General features: G+C 38.8%; 1 protein-coding gene across 2 annotated transcripts; it reads left to right on the top strand.

Annotated features, from left to right (window-relative positions):
• The first annotated feature begins 49 nt into the window (after positions 1–49).
• LOC135072722 (uncharacterized) lies at positions 50–27,800 on the top strand. Of its 2 annotated transcripts, none has more exons than XM_063966749.1 (7): positions 50–413; positions 20,793–20,982; positions 21,657–21,798; positions 22,291–22,405; positions 23,106–23,219; positions 23,550–23,683; positions 24,639–27,800. In XM_063966749.1, the coding sequence occupies exons 1-7, from the start codon at positions 60–62 to the stop codon at positions 24,922–24,924; spliced, it is 1,335 nt and encodes a 444-aa protein (XP_063822819.1). In that variant the 5' UTR covers positions 50–59; the 3' UTR covers positions 24,925–27,800. The 2 variants fall into 2 exon arrangements, with proteins under 2 accessions (XP_063822819.1, XP_063822820.1); XM_063966750.1 differs by having other exon boundaries at positions 23,550–23,688; positions 24,639–24,722.
• The last annotated feature ends 89 nt before the right edge of the window (positions 27,801–27,889 follow it).

The following is a 27,889-nucleotide window of genomic DNA, read 5'->3' as shown; positions in this document are numbered from 1 at the left end:
ACAAAAAACGCGCAACGTGCGCGCCATGCTCGATCAGTTGCGCCCGCGCCGCCGCCACGATGCTGCGTCTGACCGTGCTGCTCGTGCTGCTCTCGCGCTCGCGCACCGCATACGTGACCCCCACCTTCGCAGACCAGCTCGACCGACTCAACGAAAAGCTACAGAAATTCCAACTGGAAGAAAAGAACCCACACGAAAAACTCTACGACAAGCTAGCGAAGCTGAATGCTTTGAATCCAAGGGATTTGAACGATGATGATGAGGAGTTACTGACGGCGATGCAGATGTGGGGCATGCTGGATCCTGAACAGTTGGATGGAGTGGTGAAGGATCTCCAGAGTGTTAGAGAAGATGAAGAGGCGAGAAGTGATCGGATTCTTGATGATGACAGTGATGGGGACTGGAATGATCTGGTAAGTCGAATTGGTGGTGTTTCGTATTCCTGACAGAATTTCGGTTGTTTTGTTTTGATCATCATCTTATTACCGCTGTCCTTCGAGCAAGTTATAACACTATTAATGATATCATTAGAGCTTTAGCATTCGTAATAATTCAGTAAATGTTTATAGACTTTTTGCATTTGGATTACGTTTGATAGTAAATATTCTGTTAAAATAGTGATATCGAAACACTTCAATTATTTCACTTGCAAAAGAACCGAGAAACGTAGAGTCGGGTCAAGAGCTGATAAGAAATGTCGCGAAAAGGCACAAGAACTTAGTTTATTGTTACTAAGAGGTAGATATTGCCTACTTTGTTTATCATAACAACACTGTATCCTACTTTAGTTAATATCATTCTACTCGTTGTACAACCCTACGATAACGAGGTGTGCATGGGAAAATGAAAGCTATTTTTTAGGGCAATAGCATCATTTATTAGGATTCAAGCTAAGCTATTGATTAAACCTAGTTGAACCTGGGTGGGCATACATTTCCAGGGGTATATAAAGCCAGAAAAAAAACAAACGTTAGCGCGAGCTAAAGAAGCACAGCGCCATCTGTTATACCAACTATAAACTATGTTTTACTTACCGATTGTTCTTGGTGGACTTGCTTTTTACTTGACACTCAAACTTATACATACCGCCCACCAAAAACAATTTACAAAATTGTTTTTCCCTAAAGGTTAAGATTTTGTTGAAAGTTTATTTACAAATTACTCGCCTGACTTTACTTAAATATTTCCTTAACTAATGCCGCCCACCGTGAAAAAATACAATACAATGTTTTGCTTAGATGTAACACCTTAAATTAGAATAACTATACAACCCATGAACATTTTAACCCAGTATTACATTCGTACCCAAAAGATCAAAAAAAACAATAACAAACAAAATAGTTCCCATATTTGTTGACAAACATAAAAGTAACAATAAAATCCCAATACTACTTTAAAGAAAGTAAATAAATCTTAAAAATATTATTTCCCAATCGGCAAAACACACAGCTTGGTAACCGGTCTCTTAAAAGTCGTATTCTTTACTCTAAGAGTGACAACCCTCGTGATTCCGTCAGCTCCTGGGTGTTTCTCTTCAATTTTACCAAGTAACCAACGCGCTGGTGGTAAGTCCAACTCTTTTACCAAGACTACATCCCCGATTTGAGGCTCTGAAATCTGTTTTGACCATTTATACCGTTGCAAAAAATGGTGTAAGTATTCCGCAACCCACTTGCTCCAGAAACTTTGCAACATCCTTTGGGTGACCTGCCATCGCTTAAGAGAACTCAATGTACAAATTTCATAATTTTTATCCGGTATAGTTAAAAGTGGTTCACCTATAAGGAAGTGTCCTGGCGTTAGAACTGTGCAAGTATCCCCATCTGAATCAATCCGCGATAAAGGTCGAGAATTCAAGCAAGCCTCTATTTGCGATAAAACCGTGGAAAGTTCTTCATATGTCAATGTGGTATCTCCTATCACCCGTTTAAGATGAAACTTAGTCGATTTTACGCCGGCTTCCCACAATCCCCCGAAATTAGCACTATACGGTGGTATAAAATGCCACGTAGTGTTGTTGTTGGCTAAACTTTCCCTTATTTCCGAGGATATCTCTGACTGTTCTAAAGCGAATAATCTCTGAAGTTCTTTAGACGCCCCCAAGAAGTTCGAACCATTGTCACTCCAAACTTGCGAACAATGACCTCTACGTGAAACAAACCTACGAAAAGCCGCCATGAAACCCTGTGCAGTGAGATCGCTCACTGCCTCCAAGTGAACTGCACGAGTAGCCATGCATATAAAGAGACATATATACCCTTTATAAGAATGATGTCCCCGCCCCTTAGAAGTCCTTATATTAATTGGTCCCGCAAAATCTACCCCACTGTTTATGAAAGCTCTAGCTGGTGTAACCCTTGCCTCAGGAAGTTGACCCATTAACTGATTTTTTGTGACATGAGCATGTCTTATACAAGTTATACATTTACGTATGATCCCTTTTGTTAATAACTTTGCCCCAATTATCCAATACCTACTTCTCAAATATCCCAATACTAATTGTTGTCCCCCATGTAAAGTTTTCCTATGTGCATCTTCAATTATTAATTTCGATAGTTCAGAGCTTTTTGGTAAAACTATTGGATGCTTAGCATCATGTGTCAATTTAGAGTGTTCTAAGCGTCCCCCAACTCTTAACAAATTGTCATCATCTAAGAAAGGGTTTAACGTTGAAAGAACACTTTTCTTCTTTACTTCCCTCTTGTTTTTGATATCTTTCAATTCTTCTGTAAACTGATCTTGTTGGCATTTTCTAATTAACATGTTCAACGACTCTCTTAATTCTGCGCTTGTTAAATGTGATTCTAGTTTTTGATTGCTTCTCTTTAACTTGACTGCGTTTATAAATCTTCTGCAATATGAAATTACTCTGACCAATCTGTTAAGTGATGAAAATCTATTCCAGATAGCATCTTCTTCTTCTGTCGTTACCGTATGTACTCTGATTTCTTCTACATTAGTTTCAAAGTCCTTATTGTATTTTCTCTTAATTTCTTTTTGTTTCAGGAATTCAGGTCCGTTTTTCCAAATGTCACATTTCAAAAGTTCTAAAGGATATAATCCTCTAGACGCTACATCTGCTGGATTTTCCTTAGACTTGACGTGAGACCATTGTGCTGGTTCCATGTTAGTTATTATATCCGATACCCTATTGGCTACGAATGGCTTCCATCTCCGTGGGTTACTGTTCAACCAAGCCAATACGACCGTCGAATCCGTCCACGCGAATATTTTGTCTTTCTCAACCGCCAATACCTTTGCGACCTCTTTCAAAAGTTTAGTGAGAAGAGCCGCCCCACATAACTCTAACCTTGGAATTGAGACGATTTTAATCGGACATACTTTTGTTTTCGCCGTTAAAAGAATAACCCGTATGTTGTCTTCCTGATCAATTACTCTAGCGTACACAACCGCTGCGTACGCGACATTGGATGCATCTGCGAACCCGTGCAACTCAATTCGACAGTTTTTATTTGTACCCATCCATCGAGGTATACGGAATTCCTTCAATCTACTCAACTCACTACGGTAAGTAATCCATTCTTTATATATATCAGTAGGCACCTGTTCGTCCCAGTCTAAACCTTTTAACCAAAGCTTCTGTATAAGAATTTTACCTAATATAATGCATGGTGATAGCCAACCTAAAGGATCGAAGAGTCTTGCCACCTCTGATAATATTTTCCTTTTTGTTACAAGTTCACTTAGCTCCGAGAGATTCACCGAATATCTAAAATCATCTTCTTTTCTGTCCCAGATAAGTCCAAGTATCTTCATTACACCATCTTGTTTTATTTTGAACGTTATGTTTTCAGGTTTTACATTTTCACCTTCTTCTATTCCTTGTTCCTGTTTCCTCGCTATTTCATTTAAAACTTCATCTTTGTTACTTGTCCATTTCCTTAGTACAAATCCCCCTTTCATTAATAGTTCATTCATTTCCTTGTAAATTTCTACCGCTTCTTCTACTGTGTCACAACCTGTCATAAGATCGTCCATGTAAAAGTCTTTGAGTGTACGCTCTTTTGCCTTAGGATAGTTGTCCCCTTCGTCGTATGCGACTTGCTGCAAAGTACGAACCGCCAAATAAGGTGCTGAAGCAGAACCGAATGAGACTCTAAGCATTCTGTACACCTTTAAAGCTGAACTCGAATCTGGTCTCCACAACAACCTTTGATAGTCAAGATCCAATTCAGAAACTTTTATCTGCAGGTACATTTTAGCAATATCCGCAACCAGACAACATGTATGCGATCTCCATCTCATCAACAAATGTCTTAGATCATCTTGTACTACTGGACCATTCATCATAAGATCATTTATTGATATACCATCCTTTCCTTTACAAGAACTGTCACACACAACCCTTACCCGTGTGGTGTCCTTGTCTTCCCTTACAACTGCCAAAATAGGAACGTACACAGCATCCGGATTACTTATCTCTTCCTCTTTAACCTGCTCCATATATTCAGACGACAAATATTCATCCATTACTTCAGTGAATTTGTATTTAAAAACCTCATTTCTTGCCAACCTCTTTTCTAATAGATCAAATCTCCGTTTTGCTATTTCCAACGATCCTTTTACCTGCGGTTTATCTACCTTGAAAGGTATTTTCACAATATACCTACCTGTTTCATCTCTTTTTACCGTGTTTCTATACAACTCTTCACATTTCATTTCTTCCTCATTCATCCAATTTTCCTCCCTTTCCTTTGGCTCGTTTTCCAATTCCCAAAACCTTTTTAAAATGTCATTATCATCTATTATTGAATGCATCACTACCATGTTATTCGATTGTTCTTGCAAATCAGTCACCGTACCCGAAATTATCCATCCTAAGCTGGTAGCTTGTGCAATTACTCCACCCGGCCCTATGCCCTTCCTTATCCCTTCTAGTAGAACCTGCCCGTACACATCCGCTCCTAACAAAATGTCAATTTTGTTGGGTGTATGGTATTCAGGGTCGGCCAAAGCAATTCCGGTTAAGTCCAATCCTTTCAAATCGACAACTTTTTTAATTGGAAGAAAAGCTGTGATTTTACTCAACACGTAAGCCTTCACTGATAGTTTGATTTTAGGATCGACCCGTGATTGCAAATTGATGACTACCGTAGAATTTGTGATAATCTTTTTGTTTCCACCCAAACCTGATATGACGTTCTTTGCCCTTGACTTTTTAAATCCCAATAATTGTACTGTTGATTCGGTCACAAATGACGCCTGCGATCCCTGATCTAGCAAAGCGCGTACCGATTGCCGTGTCCCGTTGTTAGCCTCAACCTTCACCACAGCTGTAGCTAACAAGACCTGTTTACCCGTTTCCGCCGAAAAACAAGAAGTGATGTTGTTTCCCTCCCCACTTACTGCCCGTTCAGTAAGTGTGCAACCTACTACTGATGTTGACGACCCTTGTTCCCTATCCTCACCTGACCTTCCCGACCTTTGAGTAATTTTGTTTTTTGTTTCAGATGAAGCTGATGAAGGACCCGCCAGATGCAGCAAAGTATTATGAAGTCTCCCACAGATTTTGCAACGTGTTGTAATTTTGCAATCCCTTGCTGAATGATTCAACCCCAAACAATTGAAGCATAACCGTTTTTGCTGCACAAAATCACGACGATCATCAACACTTACTTTCATGAACTGTGAGCAATAATTTATTTTATGTTCCTGTCCACAATAAACACAATTTTGTTTTAAAACATGAAACGTTTTTAATTTCCCCTGATTTTTGTCAACCTGTACATTTCTATGATATTTATTTGGTTCTATGAATTCTAAAGCCCTGTATCTTTGTGTAATAAAACATTTAAATTGTTCATAAGTTGGCAAACAATCACTACCCACATTACTACTGACATGTATCTCCCATTGTTTTTTAGTTTCCGGATCTAATTTCAACGACAAAATGTGTATTACCAATATATCCCAGTTACTGACATCAATATTTAAATTCTTCAACCCATCGAGACAATCAGTTGTTGTGTCAATCAAATCCTTCAAACCTGAAGATACTTCGTTACTAAGGTTTCTTTGACTCAGCAACCGTTTGATTATACAATTTGACATATACTTTTTATTGTTGAACCGCTCATTTAGCAGAGTCCAGGCGCGCACATAATTATCAGCCGACACTGGAATCTGTCGAATGAGTTGCTCAGCTTCCCCTGTTACATAACCCTTCAAATAATGAAGCTTTTCCACATTACTCAAACTATCATTACAATGAATCAAAGACGTGAACATATCCTTGAAAGTTGACCATTCGGAATATTTACCTGAGAATTGAGGAACACAGATTTTTGGCAACTTCACTGCATTACTATTACCATTACTAGCCGTTACATTTACTGGTTTCCCCGATTCTGGTGACACTGGTGGACACAACTTACTCAATGCAAACCTCAAAACACTCTTATATTCTATGTAAGTGTCCTCAGTGTTTTCATAGATATCCTCATCAGCATAGAGTTTGTAAAGTTCACTGTCAGAGTCGGCTTGCCTTACTATTGCCGCGTGATTATCGATGAAACTTTTCCATTGTTGTTCGAGATTTTCCAACCGAGTCTGACAGTAAGCTTCACTTAACCTCTCCTTTGGAGATTTCTTGAAATTAACTAGTCCCCTTGAAATTTGACTTCTAATATCTGATTGCAATCTTAATAATTCCTCCATTATTACGCAAAAAAGTTAAAGTTAAAAATCCAATAAAATTTACAAAATTATTCTAAGTGTTAGAATTTTTCCCAAAATTATTCTAAGTGTTTGAACTTATTACAATCCTGAGTGAAATCCGGCATGGATTCCCCGTTCCGTCGTTTTTCTTAAAATTATTCTAAGTCCTAAACTAAATTCTACAAATTTTTCTAAGTCCCAATTTTTCTTCAAATTACTATAAGTCCCCAAAGTTTATTGAATTTACTAAGTCCCGTGACACTTGATCCAAATCTTCAAACACAACACTGTTTCCCGTTATAATTTGACCGTACTCACAGTTTTCCCGCACTTTTCACCTCACTACCGACTCCCGCCGGCACCACACCTTCCCGAAGCCGCACGCCGTAACACGTGCTGCTGCTGCAGCGCGCCGCCGCTCGGACTGCGCCGCCGCTGATGATGCAGCGTCTCCTCGTAGACGCCGCTCCGATGTGGGCTGGACCCGATGAACCGACTGCGCCACGTGCAGTCGCCGTAGACACCAGATGGACGGACGACCCACCGTCGTCGTCCACTACGGTGATGCGCTCCAACCAGGAACGCTGAAACCGGAGACAGTACTATTATAGTACATCCGACTCGTAAGGACCATGTACAACCCTACGATAACGAGGTGTGCATGGGAAAATGAAAGCTATTTTTTAGGGCAATAGCATCATTTATTAGGATTCAAGCTAAGCTATTGATTAAACCTAGTTGAACCTGGGTGGGCATACATTTCCAGGGGTATATAAAGCCAGAAAAAAAACAAACGTTAGCGCGAGCTAAAGAAGCACAGCGCCATCTGTTATACCAACTATAAACTATGTTTTACTTACCGATTGTTCTTGGTGGACTTGCTTTTTACTTGACACTCAAACTTATACACTCGTAGAATAGGAAAGTGTTTGATCTTACTAAAATTTCATGCAAATGCAAAAACACAGATGCTCAAATCATTACATAGATACATCGTAGTATTTGCATGTCTAGTTGTCTACGTAAGTAAATTGTCGAGATTGAATATCTGACCAACATAAATAAATAATAACAAATACATAAATAATAATAAATCTTTGGACAATTTCACACAGCGCCAGCTAGCCCCAAAGTAAGCAACTTAATGCTTGTGTTATGGGTTAATTACGACCATATTCAGTTAAAATTATCATTAGGACTATAAAATGAGCACGCAGTATTGTTGTTTTCACTTCAAACCAATAAATCAAAAATATCATCAGCGTGTACTACTCAAAGATAAACGAGATGAACTTTTAGAAGAATTAATTCATAATTATTTAGCCATGAATTGTAAAGCTCAAACAACTAAAATTTATTGCTAGAGTGAAGTAGCCGGCGTTTCTGCATTTCTGTCGAAGTTTAATTCGTTTCCTATGTTAAAACAGGCATTAATTAATATATGCCAGCAGGAACCACCTAGATCGTAGTAATCTCTTCTGAGAAAGACGCGAATGTTTATGTCTATATGCAAGCATTCCTTCTATGTAGAGTTCAATGATTTGATCGTCAACTCTTTGATCTTATTCGCAATGTAAATTCGCTTTTGGTTATGTTTCTTGCAAACGCACTAAAGTGTACTAAAGTATTTTTGGAAATGTCGCATTTGAGATGCGTTGTTCTCAGATTCAACTAATACTAACCCTGGGTTCTTTAACTTTAAAGTAAATCTTAATTTTACTTTAACAAATGTCAAAAGTCTGTCAAACTTCATATAAAAAACACCGGTTATGGTTATAGAGGGTTATAGTTACAGCTATAAAGGATGGTGCAACTCAGCCTTGATATACTTCCGAGTATGACGGGACCTCTCATCGAAATTAAAGTGACAAGTTATAGCTAATTATTTAGTCTACTATCAGATGTTTGTCACACAAAGAGCTTTGTTTGTTTCCAAGGTCTGTCACACACGTAACAACAAACTAATGTAAAACTTATGCACAGATATAAATGGTAAAACCGCACTCCTATTTACCGCAGACGTGTATAAACAAAACAATTAAAATAGACCGAGTTATTGCATCATCTCATTTAATGTCAGCTTTCTGGGAGTCCGAAATTAAAAATGCATTAGTATAAAAGGGTCTACGTGACAACTTACAATGGTGTGTGGTGTGACGTGACACATGTTAAATTGGGCCATGAGGCAAAGAAAGACAGATGAAATAGTTTTAGGGGAACTGTAGGATGTCGTTTCAAAGATTATAAATGTAGAGTTAAAAAAATGGAAATATAACTTACAATTAACAAAGAGCCACTTAGGATACATTCGCAGACCAGTGTGTGAAAAATATAACCTGACTATCCCAATAATCACTTATTCTCAGTAATCCCTAAAATCAATCAATACCTACTTACTTACTATTTTTGAACAAGGCGCAAAAAGTTTGTCTATGCTTTCTTTGCATGAGATCTATAAACAACAGCTTATCAAGGAACTTTTGACATTTATGCACTTGCAATTTGCGTTATTTTGCAATAAAAGTGAACTGTCTGATGCACTATCATTGTACTTGTACTTAATCCCTTATGAAATTCATAAATGAATGTATCGTGTCCCAAATGTTTCAGATGAAAGCGAAAGTAAAGAACGTTACATGACGTTTGTGTTCAGTCATCACTCTTTCCGAGATTACAACGATCCCAGTTGGCACTCAAACAATGATTAGATTAATATCTTGCTGTCGAATCAATTACACAAAGATCAAACTAAAGCTTTTCGCATTCCCTCATGACTAAGGTCACCATCATTAAGGTCGCGTCCGGATAAGCCCACATTTTCATTCTCCTGAATTTGTCCAGGTTTTAATATATTTGGATTTGTGAATTAGTACAAATAACTCGTACGGGCTGTCTTTAAAGTGCCCGTTTATGCGAGCTTTTTCTGAAACATCCTGTTTTCGGTCAGGATTTTGTCCCGTCTAAGTGGTAACCCTACAATCGGCCAGCTGTTGGCTAACCGTCAACTAACAGAGATAAACTCTATGGAAATGTCAGCTTTTATGTGTTCGCAGAACAGTACACATATTTTGTTTGCACGTTCAGGAGGCCTTGTGAAATCTTCGTTAATAGATGTGTCAAGGGTGGACACGTTAAACCTTATCTTTCTATTTGAAAAATAAGGATAATGGTATGAAAAAGTGAACTGTCAATACAAGTACTAGGGTTAAACTTCTCGCCCTTTTAACAGGATTTCCATGTTCATGGCATGACTACTGGACTGGGACTGTAAGATATTTTTCCGTCAATTTGTATAAAAACGGAAGGAGATGTTTTAAAGCTTGATAATAAATTAAAGTTGTTTTCAAAATTTTAGATATTTTTGAAAGCGATCTTTGATTAATAGAAAATAGTTACGAAACCCAATTCTTCACTTGTTAAAAGAAACTGTATTCAGCCAGACCGAACTGGGATTCAGTCAGTCAATTCGGAATGTCAAATAACAGGATACGACGAATGCCTTTAATAACATGATACAGCATAAAATACACTGATTTATGTGTCCACTCAATGTGCATTCTCAAACAAACCTTTTATACTTGTACCTGTATTCCTTAACACCTGGACAAATAGTTTAATCGTGACCAAAATATCTACTGGCATAAATTAACTCGACAGAGCACGTCCAGTCTGACAGTTAGAACATTCCTGGGTAAGGGCTAGGCCGTGACTGGAAAATTGCTAGGTAATCGAATTTATATTATCTTATGCAAATATAGTTACTGGTTAGCTCGCCACTGTTAAATGTATTAAAAGTTGTTAGTAGAGTTCATGGACGAAGCTCGGACTTACGATAAATATTAACAAACTCTTCAGTCTTTAGAAAAGAGCGCATTTTGCGAAGTGCACATTCTGCATTAAAGCCTCAGTTTTACTGTGTCTTATACTTTAAATTTAAAATTTAAATATTGGAATTGAATCAAACTATCAGTAGAAACTCTATAAGTAATCCCTAAAAGAAGTGACAAGAAATCTTAATAACTAGGGGCCGCCTGCCATTTCGTACGCGTGGACCCTGGTTTGTGGCAGCAGCGCTCTCTGAAAAACATCAATCTTTTAAACAGCGATCTCCAACCCGCCTGCCAAGCGTGGAGATTATGGCAAAACCCTCCACTATAGTGGAGGAGGCTCATAGTCCAGCAGTGGACTGTAAAGGGCTAAAGGGGACCCTGTTTTACCACCTTAGGGGTTAAATTTTGGAAAATCCCGTCTTAGTGAGCACCTACGTTCCAAAAGGACCTCCATGCAAAATTTGAGACTCCTAGCACTTGTAGAGTCTGAGATTTCGTGATGAGTGAATCAGTCAGTGACCGTTCGCTTTTATAGATATGTATGATTTCATGTCGAATCTAAGCCAAGATATATTTTTGATAGCTGCTAAAAGTATGCCAGTTGACCGTGTCAAGTACTTCATAGGTGCTACAACACCTCCGGCCACCACTTATTATGCAGATTGAATACATTACTACTCGGCTATCAATCGGCCATGTTTCAGCAACACTTAATGCCTCTAATTGCCATTTAACATCGCCTTGGGCTTTTACCAATCCACTACTTGCGGTCAGATCAGATCAGCATTACTTACACAAAATAACTATTAAGACCGCCAATTACTGAAGATTAAATAACTTATGCCCTTAACAGGTTATGTAGCTTAATGCAATTAATGGGAGATTAAATTGCATCATTAATCGATGGTTAAATAGTTGAAAACATCGGAGTTAATCAGTTTATTACTTCTAAGAAGTGAGTCATGCCGCAATTTATGGTGGAGGTATGTGGTAAGAATACTCCATACAAGTGGCGTTTGGTGTCTCTATTTTGATTTATAGATTTATAGATTTGTCGGCCGTTTGGTGTAGTGGTTCAGAACGGACTACTATGCCGAGAGGTCCCGGGTTCGATTCCCGGCCGGGCAGAAATTGAAATGATGAATTTTAATTTCTGTGACGGGTCTGGGTGTGACTATGTATAATATGTATGTATTTAAAAAAAAAAAGTATATAAGTAGTATATCCGTTAAGCTAGCACCCATAACACAAGCATTAAGTTGCTTACTTTGGGGCTAGCTGGCGCTGTGTGAAATTGTCCAAAGATTTATTTATTTATTTATTTATTTATAGATCGCCATTTCTATTTTATGCTTCTTTAAGTTTGGAGGTGAAAGTTGATTTTCTTTATACATTTTCAAGGAGTGGTGGAGCACCTACTTTTAATAGGTACGTGATTGTATTTGCTTTTACCAGACACTTTACCTTGTTGACATTTAACCGTGCACATGCGTTCATAACCACGATTAGTTAATACTGGCACTACTGGCAGTATTCGCTAAGGATGTGTGTATGATGACATACGAGTACGTGGTTTTCGTTACAGGAAAGCTTCAAAATTCATCTCTAATTTATAATCACGATTTTTATTTGTATTATTAAGAAAATAGCTGCTAATTTGCGGGACACCCTGTAAGAATACGATTGTAAACCGCCTGTCAGTTGCAATAAAGATTTATTTCTTTGGAAACATAAAAATGTCTTTCAACGTTTAGTGCTTATGATCCCTGTGATGCGCCATATACCTACTCGTAGCTGCTTAGGTAATACAATAGTTTTGCTATATCACCAAGAAGAAAGTAGTTACTAAATGCATTAGATTTATTTAAACAAGCATGGGTTTACTCCACCATCAAGTTTAAACACTCGACTTGGTTTTATTAGATCTTGGAAAACGAGTCGAATTCAACGTAAATACCACTCAAATGGACTGTAGTCATAATTTAAACAAGTATGTGACCGGCTAATAGACTCCTAGTAATAATATTATGCATAAGTATTGGGTTGGATTGGAAATAAAATTATTTCTGAAGGCTGGAATTTCCCTGGTAGGACATAGTTCTGTCTCTGTAGAAATAAGTTTTTTTTTATTTACGATTTAACTTGGACACAACCGTAGTTACTGTCAAGTACCTACTTCCATGGAAGGACAGGTTAGCGACCATTTTATAGACACTAAAAAGACAAGGCCTGGGTCCAACTTATTTATAAGACGTCTGAATAGATATGTGGCTGTTTTATTGCTCAATAGTCACTTGTAAAACTTTCTTTTGTTTTATATCCAAGAGTAATTTATACTTTGCAGAAAAGGTATAAAGATATCTAATGTACCTTTTCTACAAACACACATAAGGACTTGTTCCCACTGAAACATCCCGTTTTTTGAAGGAATTATTTGTGCAGGAACTCGTGCAGTAAGTAGGTAGTACCTAATAAGTAAGTGTTTTAATACTAAGGTTCACACGCAGTGTCCCGCAAAAAACCGATCCGTTCTAATTTGACACGACAGTCCAGTTTTGGATTTTTGTAAGTAGCTAACTTGCCAAAAAAAATTGTTCATGCACAAACCAACTTTTGGTGTAGGACGTAAGCAAACAGTACCTCCTATCCACTGCGCCAAATAATTTTTAATAATGAAAACAAATAGCAGAAGCCAGGCTGAAACGATTTAGGTTCCCTTGGAGATACAAGATGGCCTATTTCAGTGTCTAAGTACGTATAAATGTTCGGAGAAACGTGCCGATCTGCGCACTTGGTTCAATTGTTGCCCAATATGGGCGACGAGCGCCAATGCCTTTCGGTTGCACTTTACGTAGGGCTACTACAGTGCAGTGGAGGGCATGAAATAATAATTAGAGGATTACATACCTTTATTTTCCGCCACTGATTTTCTTCAACAAGGACTCTACCAGGCAGGACTCTGGCGACTTTGGTTTTCTGGTCAAGTTCCTTAAACCAAAACAATCATATTTTTATTTAATTGATTAAGGTACAGCAACAAATTAAAAATCATCATAAAAAGATAAATTGACTTATTTTCACTCCGATTGTAGCTGAACACAACATTCGTTCATTATTACCATGCAATTACCTATTTTGTTAACTATAGACAAATGTTAATAACAAACACAAAATATTGTTTTCAATGTCATAATCAAGCTTTTAACTGGTTTAATAATAACTTTTATTATACTGTATTAATTAATCCCTTAATTTCATTACATTTCCTGTCATTTGCTTTCAATGAGCTCAACGTGGAACGTCTTGAATAAACAAACTGTATCTGCCAAGTGAAGCTTTGTGAATAATTTTGGAGCAATATTAATGTTTATTGATTCTGCTGACTGACATTTGCACGTTTTCGTTTGCCCTCGTCAACCCTGGCCAACGAGACACGAGCATGTTTACAACTGCATTAAGTCTCTATATTTGTACGTGCCGTCTGTCCGTCATTAGAGCCGTTTATGGTGTTTCAGAGTCTTGTGAACACGACTATTTCTTCATTGTTCTGTCACGGTGACGGACACTGCGGAACTGTCTAGCCTACCAGGCCGCGATTTGTGGCTTCGTAAAGTTAGAAATATATAGCTATGGGAAATACTTACATAATGATACACGATTGGCTTTATGTTATTTATTGTAGTTAGTTTAAATTAAGATGTGGCGCTTAAGGCATTTGAAAAATGAGATCATTTGTCAATAAGTATGACACAACGTATGACGACGGCCTTCAAAGATAAGGGGGTTTTTTTTAGAGTTCCGTGCCACAAAAAAGGAACCCTAATAGGATCACTCAGTTGACTCAGTTGTCCATTTGTTTATTCTAAGATCGTTTTTCTAATAGAACGTAGCTTTTAGCTAAAATTATTTAACTCTACGGTCCCTTGAAGCTGTAACAAAATTAAGATTCAAAATAAATACCATCAAAAGTTAAAGCACCTAAATCAATTTACTTACCTATTTTGTTTATAAAGTAGACGCTCGGAAGGACATCTTATTCGATATAGCAATGTGTCAGCAATAGGTACGAGTCCGACTCCTTGCCCGATTTTATTAGAGTACCAAGATGAGTTGCGAACGAAACTGATCAAGTACGAGCACTTTATCAGTCGTCTTGAGAACAAGTAGGTATTTTGATTCATTGATAAATCACAGCCAGACGGTCACAGTGTGCGTAGTGGCTCGGCCAAGTATAAATAAAGTTGCAACCGCGATAACTTAGTACAGTAGAGCGATGACATCATAAGCGAGTCTATTATCCCTAGTACACTGGCCATGACCAGCAAGCATATTTTCAGCAAAATATGAATTCAATAGTGTTTTATTGTTACTGTAATTACCTACTTAAATACCTAAGTAGTTATTACCGGTTTTTATATTCTCCCTTAGAACATTTTCAGATTTTGAATTACTTGATATTCCCATACACTGAGAAGCCATAATAAACGTAGTTCTCTCTTGATGGGCTGTTGTTAGCAACTGATACGATAGACTCTATCAGTCAATGAATGCTCACTATTGGTTAGTAGCTAAGGTTAGTTACAAAGTTAATTAGGTACAACTTAAATGTTCAATTAGTAGGAGCCATCTATTTTTATCGCGCAAGACAAACAAGACAAGAACAACAAGTAAAACTTCGATTCAATCATAACATGATTCTGATCCTGTAGATTCATCATTCAACCTGAATCTATGCTTGAAATCGAGTGTTGAGCTATGTTTGATCGCACCTTGAACTTCATAGAAGATAAATATCAGAATAATAAAACCTTCCCATTGTACATTATGGTTTAATGCCAACACGACCCATTTCGATTGTATTCACGAGACGTCTCAGGCGCGGTCCACTCCGGCGCAGGCGCGGTTCATTGAATGCGTTTAGTGTCGCCGATCGAAAGTCAAATATCGATAGTGTCGTCGATAGCTCAGAATGTGATACAATTACTGATACAACCATCGATTGTACAAAATAATCAACAGCAGTATACTTACCTAGATATCGTCTACTTTGGGGGAGTTTTTTTAATGCCACAAGTAAATGTTTCTGATAATACCGATAGTATTCAATTTATGAGCAGCAATACTATCGACAGGGTAGCTGAACTTTTATCGATATTTCAGCGACACTAAATCCGTTCCTTCGTGTGTGGTGAGTGCGTGCGCACGCGTTTCGCACAGGAAGACCGGTCGGAGACTCGACCACCTGGAATCTGCTACGTGATTCCTTACATTCAACTCTGTATTTTTCGCTCTCAACAGCTTTTCAGCATGTGTGCAAGTGATGGATGCGTAATCGCAGACTCGAGAGAGCTTCAATTTCGATCCGCTACCTTTTTCTTAAACAAGCAGCCAGAAAAGGACAGAACCAATACATGAATTTTGTTTCTCAGAGTAGACCCCTGTCGTAACGCTCGTGAGTTCCCGGGTGGCATGGCCGGGTAATTTTATTTCGATTAGCAATGTTTGCGTCGCCAATATCATTGGACAGCCCATTCATTATTCTGACGTGATTACTGATTGCCCCAAGTCATGGTAGTGATCCTATAATTCAAGCAAATACAGAAGGCCTATAGCTGGAGCTTTTTTCTCTTAGAAACATTTTTCAATCAAGATCATGTTGGACTCAATTTAATTTGGAGTCTCGTAAGAATCTTAGGCATAATAAAGGACTATGAATATGAATAAATAACTCATATTTTTTAACTATTTTAGACTTAAAACTACTTAAACTTAAATACTCATTGTTACTGAACGTGAAGTATTGGTGTCTGTATAAAATAGTGTTTAGAATGACAGATGGGATGGGTGAAGTCCGTGAAGTAAGGGTACCTTAACTAACTGGCTCTTCTTCTGTTGTGGTGATATGCCTAACCGTGATTGGATTGTAACATTGTAACGGCCACCGCAGTAACGGCCACTGGTCGTTTCGGACACGGTGATCACACACTATCTTGACGCCTGACGAGCAAACGAGGTTGACAATGTTGCATAATCACCTAAACCTACTCCAGATAATGTTAGAATTTACTATCATATAGTGCAGCGGTTCCCAAACTTATTTAGTCTACCTACTGCTCACTTTGAGAATAAATTATTTTTTAGCGCCCCCCATTTTTGTAGACAAGAGTCGAGCTCAGTCGGTGTCTAAGAGTCCTCCTAGTAGATGACGCCTCCCAAGCCTCTACACAACAACGTCCCGATTTTTTTTTCTGGGTCTCTTAGCGCCCCCCTTAAGCCTGCAGAGCCCACAAGGGGGCGTTATCGCCCACTTTGGGAAAGACTGATATAGTGTGTAAGTGTAACATAACGGAAGGGGAGAAACGTTCTCCCACAACAAATAACACCTCATCTCACAACCACGATCACTAACTGCCACAATATGGGTATGAAATGAAAGGGCTTGATTATAATAGCAGAATAAGTTATGTACCGAAATGAAATATGTAGTGTAACGAATGATTGAGATCAACTGTATAGTATAGGTTTACACACTATCACTTCTGGATTAGATGATCATCACTCACAAAAAATTTTATAATGATTTTGAAGAAATAGCTCGACTATTGACTGCTCCATTTAAATACTAGTCTTAGAAAGGGAATCCCCAATGCGTTTCTAATTATAAGTGAAATGTAGGCGATCGCCTGCGTATAACAAAGTTATGTCACTGCAACTCTACATTCGGATAACACAGTAAGCTTTCGCGTCGAGCTTACAAGGCATCACTGCCGTGTGTAGGCATGCACGTAATGGCACGCTTCCTCTGCACCTGCCGTGCAGGGAAGATGATACGGGATTCCTGCGGTGATGCAACTTCGCAAAGGTTACGTCAGTCGAGTTGTAAATAACTAGTAAAAGAGTTGAATGTATGTAAAATGATGCATCATAATTTTCAAGGCAGTAATTTTCGATAACTCACTAGTTATTGTAGTAATAGTTATCACTGTATTGGGTGTAATGATTGTGTTAACAGGTCCAACCCAGATACTCGTACCTAGAATAAGTACCTCTACGACTTCTATAAATTCAGTGATAATACAGAGATCAAAGTCCGTGTAGATCAATCCACTCGCAATCACAATAAATATTAATTGTTTATTATGAAAAACAAAACGCATTTAACTGCAGACACTTTTTCCACACTGTATCCAATTTTAAAATAATTGTCCAACAATCCAGTGGTGTGAACAGCTTCTCGGAACGAATTAGTTTTTTACTGAGCCTTGACAATTATATGAATTGTCCAACAAATCACTTTGCCCATCCCCAGGTCTGAGCCAGCGATTATTGTCGTGATCGACTCGCGCGCATTCATATTAGGGTTGTAGCTTTAGAATAATATCTGAAGACTTCCTTATGCTTAACAGCCTTGATGCATACCCTACTTGTAAAGGTCAGTCATTCATTCCTGACTTTCGTAGATAAATCGTATCTACCATAACGGCTGAACCATTTAAGAACCTAGTAAGGGACACTTTTTCAGATTTTCGTTTTTTGTCATAAATCACCTTAGAATTAAGGTCTCCACAGGATGTGAAGACAGAAATCGCTCTATTACACTTAACACCGGAGAAACGCGTTGCTAAAAACCTAGTAAGTCCAATTCAAATCTGCAAAAACCATTATCAAAACCTAGCAAGTTACAATGACCATTTAAAACCTAGTAAGTGCATGGACTTACTAGGTTTCAAAATGGTCAATGTGACTTACTAGAGGTAAAATGCTACTGTAATTTAAATATTATTTCGAGTTCTGTTGGCTGACACTCGATAACCATATCAAAATCTGGGGACTACATGAGTACTGATTCATATTCGATTTTGATTTTGATTTTTACGAGGCACTTTTGTCAAAAAAATAATTTTTAGTGTTAGTAAAGAGCATAAAACTTGCAATTTTTAACTAAATATATTCTTTTATTCCATAAAGTATACTTTAGTAACTAATCTTTAATATAAACATCGGAAGTTATCCAAATCTTTAAGCATCTTAGCAGGGCAAATGAAAATGCGTTTTTTCGCTCTCCTGTAAAATTTGCTCCGCTGCACTACTAGGTTCTTAAATGGTTCAGCCGATAAGTCCAAGGCCAAAAATGAGGATTAGTAAAGTTGAAGTCCACTCTGACTCTAATATAAATAGCGCAGCGTATTTAATGGCGATTGTTACAAAGATACTATTACAGTAGGTACTATTGACTCTTGGAGAAAATCGATAGATGAGTAGATAGGAATTATTATTTAACCATCTCTGTAACTATCAAACTCTAAACGTCATATAATTTATCCTAGTTGAAAAAGACTAATACTTATAGTAATTACTCGTATTTAAATTAAATCTTGTGTTTGGCAACCCTAGCCTCAATTACGTGTCGTTTGCGCCAGGAGCGTGACATTATCCCTGCGCCCGCGCAGACTTCCGTTTTATTTTAATAAAACCACAAGATTTGTATACAGACAGACGTCTAGATTTTATGTGTGCCATATTTATGGAGTTGGAGGCATTCATTGATACTATGATTTACTGTGGGAGCAAGAAAATACCTGAATAGTTTTCACAGTCAGCTTGACGGTCTACTTTGATGTAGCTTCATTTGTTTTATGATAATAATAACGTAACCTAAATAAGCGTTCATTAGAACTTTTTTCCCCCATTTGATTAGTACCAGCTAACACATTTTTTTTACATTATCTAAATATCATTGGATAACAAAGCGAGTGATGATACGGTAGAGACAACGGCCGCGCGACTCTTGCGCATGTAGCAATCTTGACGCAATAAGTAAGTAAATTGAATACGTAAGTTCTTTAACATTCTTTCTCTTATGTTTAGTGATTTGTATGGAAAATATTTTTATTGTTAATACCCATTCATACTTTTATCATAATAATGATAATTATGATTTTAATATGTTACCTGCCTTTGAGAATTTTCGATTTCATTCTTACAAGGTAACTTAAAACCTTCTTGAGTTGGTATATTGCTATAAGGCTACTGGTGTTTTTCTCATAAATAAATATTGAGTTTTAATCGAATATCCGGCCCACTAACGAAATAAGTACCTACGTCCCTACCTAAAGATCTAGTACCCAAGACAAGTTGCCATATAAAACTACTCCCCAATATCATATCTGGAACTATTTGCGTCATCTCTCGCGTCTCGCATCAATCAAGAAATGAATAAAATGTAATCAACTACTGAATGTTTATCTAGTAAAGTTAAACAAGCCATCGCGCTATCTGGGCAATAAAACTTCAATCAGCGCCGGGAATAGATCAAAGACAAGTTCAATCGCACTCCAAATCGATCTCCTCAGTAGTTCCCAAACTTTAAACAGCGTTAAAACAACACTTAACAAATAATTGCAAATTTTTTGTATGAAAATAACACAAAAAGACTCCCACGCCAGACCTTGACGTGACTTGGGTTCCAATAAGGAGATCCTTTCTTTTGCCCAGCCTTATCTTTCAAATAAGTTCTTTTACGAACTTTCAAATTCCCGCCGCAGCTTCGGAGTAGCCAAGATCTACAGCTTGACCGCCAATAAACTCAACCAATGAAAGTTTCTCCCAGGGTAAAGTTAAACCCGTGTCATTAGACCCGCAACGAAACTAATCAGAAAAACATAGGAAATGTTCGAAACTAAAGATGAACTTCCTCCTAATTTTGAGAAAATTGATAATTTCGGTGTCTATCTCGGCTTGACTCTTCCAAAAGTTATATCTAACCTTTGGGAACCAGTGTCCAATCGATCGGTTAGGGCGCTGAGGAGAAGCAGGCGCTCTCGAAATAGCGGCTATTCTCGGCGCCCGTTCGAGTCCCGGCCCGACGCATTCTTGCACACTGACTGGTCTCTACAAGGAATTGTTCTGTAATTACATCACTGCCGATACTTGGAGTTTGCTTTGCTAAGCTGCGAGCACAGCATAAGTTGCGGTACATTATTTTGTCTCGCTATTGGCATACTCGCCATTCGATCTAAGATTAGCGCGTTTTATTTGTAGCGTGTTTATAGAAATGTACATCTTGCTACCCTGTTTTTAATTCTTTCAATTTATAAATTAAATCAACCTGAAAGAGGAGCTGACTACGACTGTCAATGGCAATTACTTTTTCTGTGATATGCTTGCAGGACTCTTAACTGTACCTGTAACTATTAAGTAAATACATTCTTTACTCTTCCTTCTAGGAAATAACTACTGGTATAATATTAGTTTAAATATCAATAACCATCTGATCGTTTCCAGGAAGAAGGCGACGACCCCATCGACTGGGACCAGTACCAAGACGAAGAGATGGAGAGCGCCTCCACGGCCCGGCCGGGGGTCGTGACACCCTCCGCCATCACCAGGCTGGGACCAGGCTACCGGGAGACCGTCATATCCGCCGTCGACCCCATCGCTGCCACTAAGGAACGGCCTAGGATACTTGATGATTGTAAGTATTACTGCCATAATTCGAGTTCCTAGTCAGTATAGGCACTCAAGCCTGGTCCGTGAGCACGTAGAATTTTGTCCAATGACCCCAAGCTACCCATCCTTATCGCTCGCGGGTAATTATGTTGCTGTCGCGCTCGCACACTCACTGCGGGCGCCCGTCGCACAGTCGCGACAGCAATATAATTCCGTGCGAGCGATAAGGATGGGTAGCTTGGGGTCATTGGACAAAATTCTACGTGCTCACGGACCAGACTATAGAAACTAATGTGACATTGTAGAATATATCAGCCGTACTGGCTGGTCACACGATCTCTCCCTGTCATTGGCCTTTGATCGCGCCGGCGATGGCGATCTGCACGCGTTGGTGTGGTTAAAGCTTAACACGTTTCATGGCAAAATGTACCTTTATTATCGGTTAGCTAGAATGACAAGATGGATATCTCCTTGATAAAAAAATGACCGTCACGGTTTTAAATTCCTATTCAATAAACACTTGCATAAATGATGTTGTTGTTGATCATAATGAGAAGGTGAGTGACATTTGCCTTACACTACTGTTTTCCCTGCTGGCAAAGTCGCATTATAAACGATGTGAGTTATTCTCATGCGTTTATATTTTCATCCCATAACAAATTGCGTCATAGCTATAATGTGTCTTTCCCAATATTCCAGCGACCCTGACGGCGGTGGAGCGTCTGGCGCTGCGCAAAGCCACGTACGCGAACATAGCGGCCGTGGTGAAGGCGGGCAAGTGCTCGGAGCCGCAGCCGCGCTGGCTCACGGTGCGGCAGCTGGCGCCTGCTGCCAACATCGTGTGAGTCATCAAATAAATTTTAACTTACTAAAGCCCGGTCTCTGAGCACGTAGAATTTTGTCCAATGAGCCCAAGCTACCCATCCTTATCGCTCGCGCGTAATTATGTTGCTGTCGCGCTCGCACACTCACTGCGGCCGCCCAGTCGCAACAGCAATATAATTACGCGCGAGCGATAAGGATGGGTAGCTTGGGGTCATTGGACAAAATTCTACGTGCTCGGCGACCAGTCTTGCATGAAGTTTGGAGATTGTTCCATTTAGTCTTCTTCTATTGAATGGGGATCTAGGGATAACCTCACTCAACGGAACGGGTAGATATTATTATTATGATTTCATTACGATCCATTGTAAATTTCTTCAATGTCGTTCCTTAATCTGTTCATGGCTCTTTCTATTTAATTATCCAATCAGTTCAAATCTTGCTCACTCAAGACTCTTAGGATAACAGAAGGGACATCTTCTCAGACTAAATTGTACTCTATTGTCTTCAGATACATGCCACCATGCGTACAGCTGCATCGCTGCGCGCCCGACTCCGGCTGCTGCTACGACGAGGCGGAGGTGTGTGCGCCAGTCGCTGGCAAATACGTCGCGCTGCCCTTCTATGTGAGTAGCTTCAAAGTTCTTTAAAAGTAGGTAACTCGTATGAGGAGATCCGCAGGAGAACCAAAGTAACCGACATAGCTCGCAGAATTGCTAAAATCAAGTGGCAGTGGGCGGGGCACATAGCTCGTAGAGACGATGGCCGTTGGGGCAGGAAAGTTCTCGAGTGGCGACCACGGGCTGGAAGACGTAGCGTGGGCAGGCCTCCTACTAGGTGGACCGACGATCTGGTAAAGGTCGCGGGAAGAGCCTGGATGCGGGCAGCGCAGGACCGTTCATTGTGGAAAACCTTGGGGGAGGCCTTTGTCCAGCAGTGGACGTCATTTGGCTGAAAAGAAAGAAAGAAAGAAAGAAGGTAACTCGTATAACCCAACCAGGTGTGACAACCACGACCACTCTGTCCAGAGTGTAACGTCGAACTCGAAGAAGAATTGTGTTATAGACATACTTCTTATTGACGATTTATGTCTCTTTCCCCTTAGGCACCAATCAGAAAGTTAACATGAGCATTATCGTAGCCACTTCAAATAAGTTTTGCAAGAAAACTTGATGAGCCGTTTCTATGTTAAAGAACTTCATCAAAGGTTTTTATTAGTAAATCCACTAATCATAACGATTTCCGATCACGTGATCCCTTGCATTTTCTTTTGTCGAGGTAGCACATTTTTTTCTGGTTTATTAACAGACCAAAATTATTTTTCAGCTGCAAAAAGCAGACGGCAACCGCAGCATTGCGCGCATGCTGTTCTTCAACCACACGAGCTGCGCGTGCGTCTCTCGAGACACGCTGCAGACCACTGTGCGCACGAGAATAGACGTAAGTTCCAACTTTTTCTAAAATGAGGAGCAGAAGCTTGAGTCCCTTGTCTGCATAGTCCAAAAATATGTTTACGATTTTCTTATAGCTATGGTAATCATCTGGTAACAAATTCAGGAGCTTATACGCTAACACCTCATAACAATTTTTGAAAACCTGAACATTCATAAATGCAACCACGCAACAAGATAAAGGAGCTGTTCCTACTGTCCAGGAGCCTACTAGTTCCTGTAGGAACCTACCTACCTGGACAGCAAATAAAGTTTACTTCAAGACCACGACAATTCCTGACTTTTGCAGCATATTCCTTAACAACCGTTACATTTTCAGCAAGAACTACCGAAGCAGATAGTCCGAGCGTCCGAAGAGTCACAAGAGAGGCAGAACGACTGGCGCGCCGGGACCGAGGAGCCTCACCTGTCAAGCGCCAGGGAGGACCACACCGCGCCGCCGCAGTTGCGGAGGTAACGTATGTATAGAGATATACACGCTTTGATGTATCACGACACAATCCTCCCGGCCTTGCAATAGTCAGTAGAGGCAGAACGACTGGCGCGCCGGGACCGAGGAGCCTCATCTGTCTGTCAGGGAGGACCACACCGCACCGCCTCAGTTGCAGAGGTAACGTATGTATAGAGATATACACGCTATGATATATCACGACACAATCCTCCCGGGACTTCCAACAGTTCCAGAAGAGGCAGAATCCAAGGAGGAGAATTCCAGAAGACCGAGGAGGCTCACTTGCCCGTAAGGGAGGACCACACCTCCGGAGTTGTGGAGGTAACGTATGTATAGAGATATACACGCTTTGATATATCACGACACAATCCTCCCGGCCTTCCAATAGTCAGCAGAGGCAGAACGACTGGCGCGCCGGGACTGAAGAGCCTCATCTGTCTGTCAGGGAGGACCACACCCCGCCGCCGCAGTTACGGAGGTAACGTATGTATAGAGATATACACGCCTTGATGTATCACGATACAGCTTTGACAATCAGACGCATAAGAAACATTAGCAGCATGATTCTTATCCTAGTATCAAATCCAGCAGTCTAGAGATTGATAGCTTTCAAGCTGAAGAAACGAGAAAGAGTCCATCACCATGTCTAGCTGGGAGAATGGCTGTAAGCGAACAATGTATGATTCGATCGGTTGGTTAAACGCACTCCACAACAAAGATATTTTCATCACATTTGGTAAAAATAAAATGAGCATCACTGTGAAAAGACAAGAAGTAAATACGAATCTACAAAACATACTACCATAGAAATTGAGTAAGCTGTTGCAGCTTACAGCTTAATGTTTCAGCTGTTGCTACAGCCGTGGTGACCACACACTCACCTGTTTGAGACGCGACTTAAATTCCAAAATAATGGAACGCAAAAGTTTAAAATCTTATATTGCCCCATTGTTCCAGGTGCACCTGCCCCACGTTATTCCTGGCGCGGCCTCTGAACGACGGCATCTGTTCCTGCGTGTGCGAGTGGCCCGACGCGACGCGCCGCCGCGACTGTCTATCGCAAGCGCGCGGCCGCGAGCACTTCAGCATGCGGGACCGAGTCTGCATCATCCACGGCGACTGCAACACTCCAGCTTGCGAGTACGGCGCCTACGAGAAGAGCCTCGGCAAATGCCCGCAGCGGCGATACAGGCGGACCCGCTACCACCACAGGGCCAGGGCAACCGAGAGGCCTAGCGATTAGACCCAAAATACTGCTGAACATTGAATCTTAACACTTTTTAATGAATGGGGATGATAAAATACTTATGACCGCGTTACGCAATGTTTTCTGGATTGCTAGCAGTAGGGTAAGGTGGGGCACAATGTTACAAGGGGTACAATGTTACAATGCATATTTCTCCGTCCCTTTCTATAGTTGTATGATGTTCAGCGGCTCAGTTCAGCTTCTCAGCTCAGTTCAGCTCTTATGAGCTTGACAAACGTGTGTGTATACCAACATCATACAACTAATAGAAAGGGAAGGAGAAATATGCATCGTAACATTGTACCCCGTGTAACATTGTGCCCCACCTTACCCTAGACATCTGAACAATATCTATGTTCAGTATTTCGAACGTGCCGGCAGTTGAAAAAGTGCGTATAAAAAATAACAGTCGTCTTTGCTTTAATAAAGATAATTAAATACCTACCTTCTTCAAACATTTCGTGTAATAACAGTGGCGCGGATATTTATTTACCTTATTGAAAAATATTAAGTCAAGCATATGTATTGCCTCTACAATTGTTATTTAAAATGTATGGTATCTACCTACGCCTTTAGTAGAATAATGATTTACCAGTTCCTTGCTTTGGATGTACCTACGAATAAGATTGAAATTCAAGGCTAGAAGACATAGATTGTAATTTTTCAAGCATTTTATACAAATGTAAAAAAAATTCTACAACAACAAAAATTCGACGATCTTGAATCGCTAATTTATAAAACTTTTGCTATTTGCCTACTTATTATCTAAGTAGGGTAAACCGTATAGCTATTGCCCACTTAATCATTTCAAACGTTTTGAGATGAAAAATTAAAGAAAGTATTTTAATTATCGACCATTTATGACTTTTTTCTTATAACTCAATAAACTGTTAAACAGAATATTAACAGTTTTTAGTTAAAACTTACGTAACTTAGAAAATATTGAAATAAATTTAAAATCCTCCAAAAAGTACAGTCATTGCCCATTACTTACACTAATTGCCCACATCAAAGCACAGTAATTGCCCATTATCTTAAAACAAAATAATCAATTTTAAAATGACAAAATAGGCTTTAAATAAACAAAACAAAACAATAAACTTCAATTCTAGTAGTACAGTCTTCAAAATTTCAAAATAAATTGCGTTTGGCCTTATTAACTACATATTATCAAATATTTCTTGAGCTGATGTTGATGAGTCAGAATCTGTAGAGACAGAATCATCTACTTCAAAACATAGATGACGCAAAAATTTGAATTTTATATGTATTTATTTTTTTATCTTCTTTTATATCAGTTCAAGTGGTTGCTCAGAATATTCAATTAGCTGTTGGTTATTCTTCCCTAAAGTTGTATCTATTTCCTTACAATTAACATTTTCACTAGTAGATTTAACGTGGGATTTTCATTTTTTGTATTTGCGTTTAAATTTTTATCATTTTTTTCAAGCCAAGCCATATTTTTCAGAAATTTATCTTGTAGATAATTTGTTGGATACATCTTGTACAGCTTCGATCGCTTTTTGCAAATTTTCTATGCTATATTGAACTTTTGAAGTCTTTGGCATACTGAAAATGAAACATTAAAAGCTATTTCAATATTTATGCCTGTAAATTGCAAAACAAGTCTAGCAATGAGCAACTTAAACACTGCTACTGCATGGTGGCAACACTCTAATTATAATAATTGCCCTGGGCAATAACTATTCATTAACATATGGCAATAACTGAAATGATGGTGGGCAATAACTAAAAATATACAGATTTACGTGCAGTGATTACCCACCGTTAAAATGACCGTTAGAAATCAAATTTTATCAGTTATTTTCATTGATAATGGAGAAAACACTTATAATTTCATCATGACTAAACACCATTAGTTGAATATTAAATAACTTGCAAAAAAAATTAACCTCTAAGCAAGTAATTCCTTAGTAAAATTGTTAAAGTCTTTACCTGTTTGAGTAACATTTTCACCCATCTTGACAAAATCCGCCATAACTGTTTTTTTTTTAGTGTTTCCTATTGTAAATTTTAAATCTACTGTACGTTGATCTCGGAGCCATCTACTTAGTAAATTCAAATCTAATTAGAGTGATTCAAAGTCAGCACCTGACAATATTATTCTTAAAGTGGGCAATCACTACCAGTGGGCAATCACTCTCTGGTTTACCCTACCTATTATTATTTATTTCGAATGTATAGACGCATGCAATATAAATAAGTAGAATACATTTGTATTTGCTTTGCTCTTGTTTGCTTTGCATTTACTATGATTCCGTGCGAAACTATCGGAAACTTTTCGTATTATTTTTACTATATTTTTAATACTCGTAATTATGTACGTAAAATGAACGCATTTTGTGCCATAAAAAGGAGTCATTGTCTTTATTATAAGAACTATTAGTGTAAACACTAGAAATATGATATTGTAAATTGTTTTAATTTATTATTAAGTAGGTTTACGTACTTATTGTCATTTGCATAATATTTTAGTTCGGACACAAAGAATACGACTTTCCTTTAAGTAAGTTTAGTTGTAAGTTGTAAATAAATGTATAACTACACAAACTTGTTTTGATTTCTGATATTGATTAATATGTGCATGTGGATTTAGTGATCCGTGCATATAAAGGCTTATTTATAAAGGCCTCGCCAAATACAAAATGTTGTAAGGTAACATACAAGAAATTAATAAAGCCGCAACATTAACACAAAAACTTAGTAAATCAATACATCAACCGACAGACAGCAGAAGCATATTGGTCCTGTTAGGGTTCTGAGACCCATTGCACCCTTTGAGAAGGGTACCTTAAAAATTACAACACCTTTAGAACTGTTACTTCTAGTTGAATTACTAGAATTCTCAATTGATAGCGTAGCGATACATGTATTCTGTGGCGATACTTCGAAAAATCTCCAAGTAATCATTAGACGTTTAGACAAATTCAAGTTCTTTATT

The sequence above is a fragment of the Ostrinia nubilalis genome, chromosome 6, assembly GCF_963855985.1.
Source record: "Ostrinia nubilalis chromosome 6, ilOstNubi1.1, whole genome shotgun sequence".
Classification (NCBI taxonomy): Eukaryota; Metazoa; Arthropoda; class Insecta; order Lepidoptera; family Crambidae; genus Ostrinia; species Ostrinia nubilalis.
This window is presented reverse-complemented; position numbering and strand designations above follow the sequence as displayed.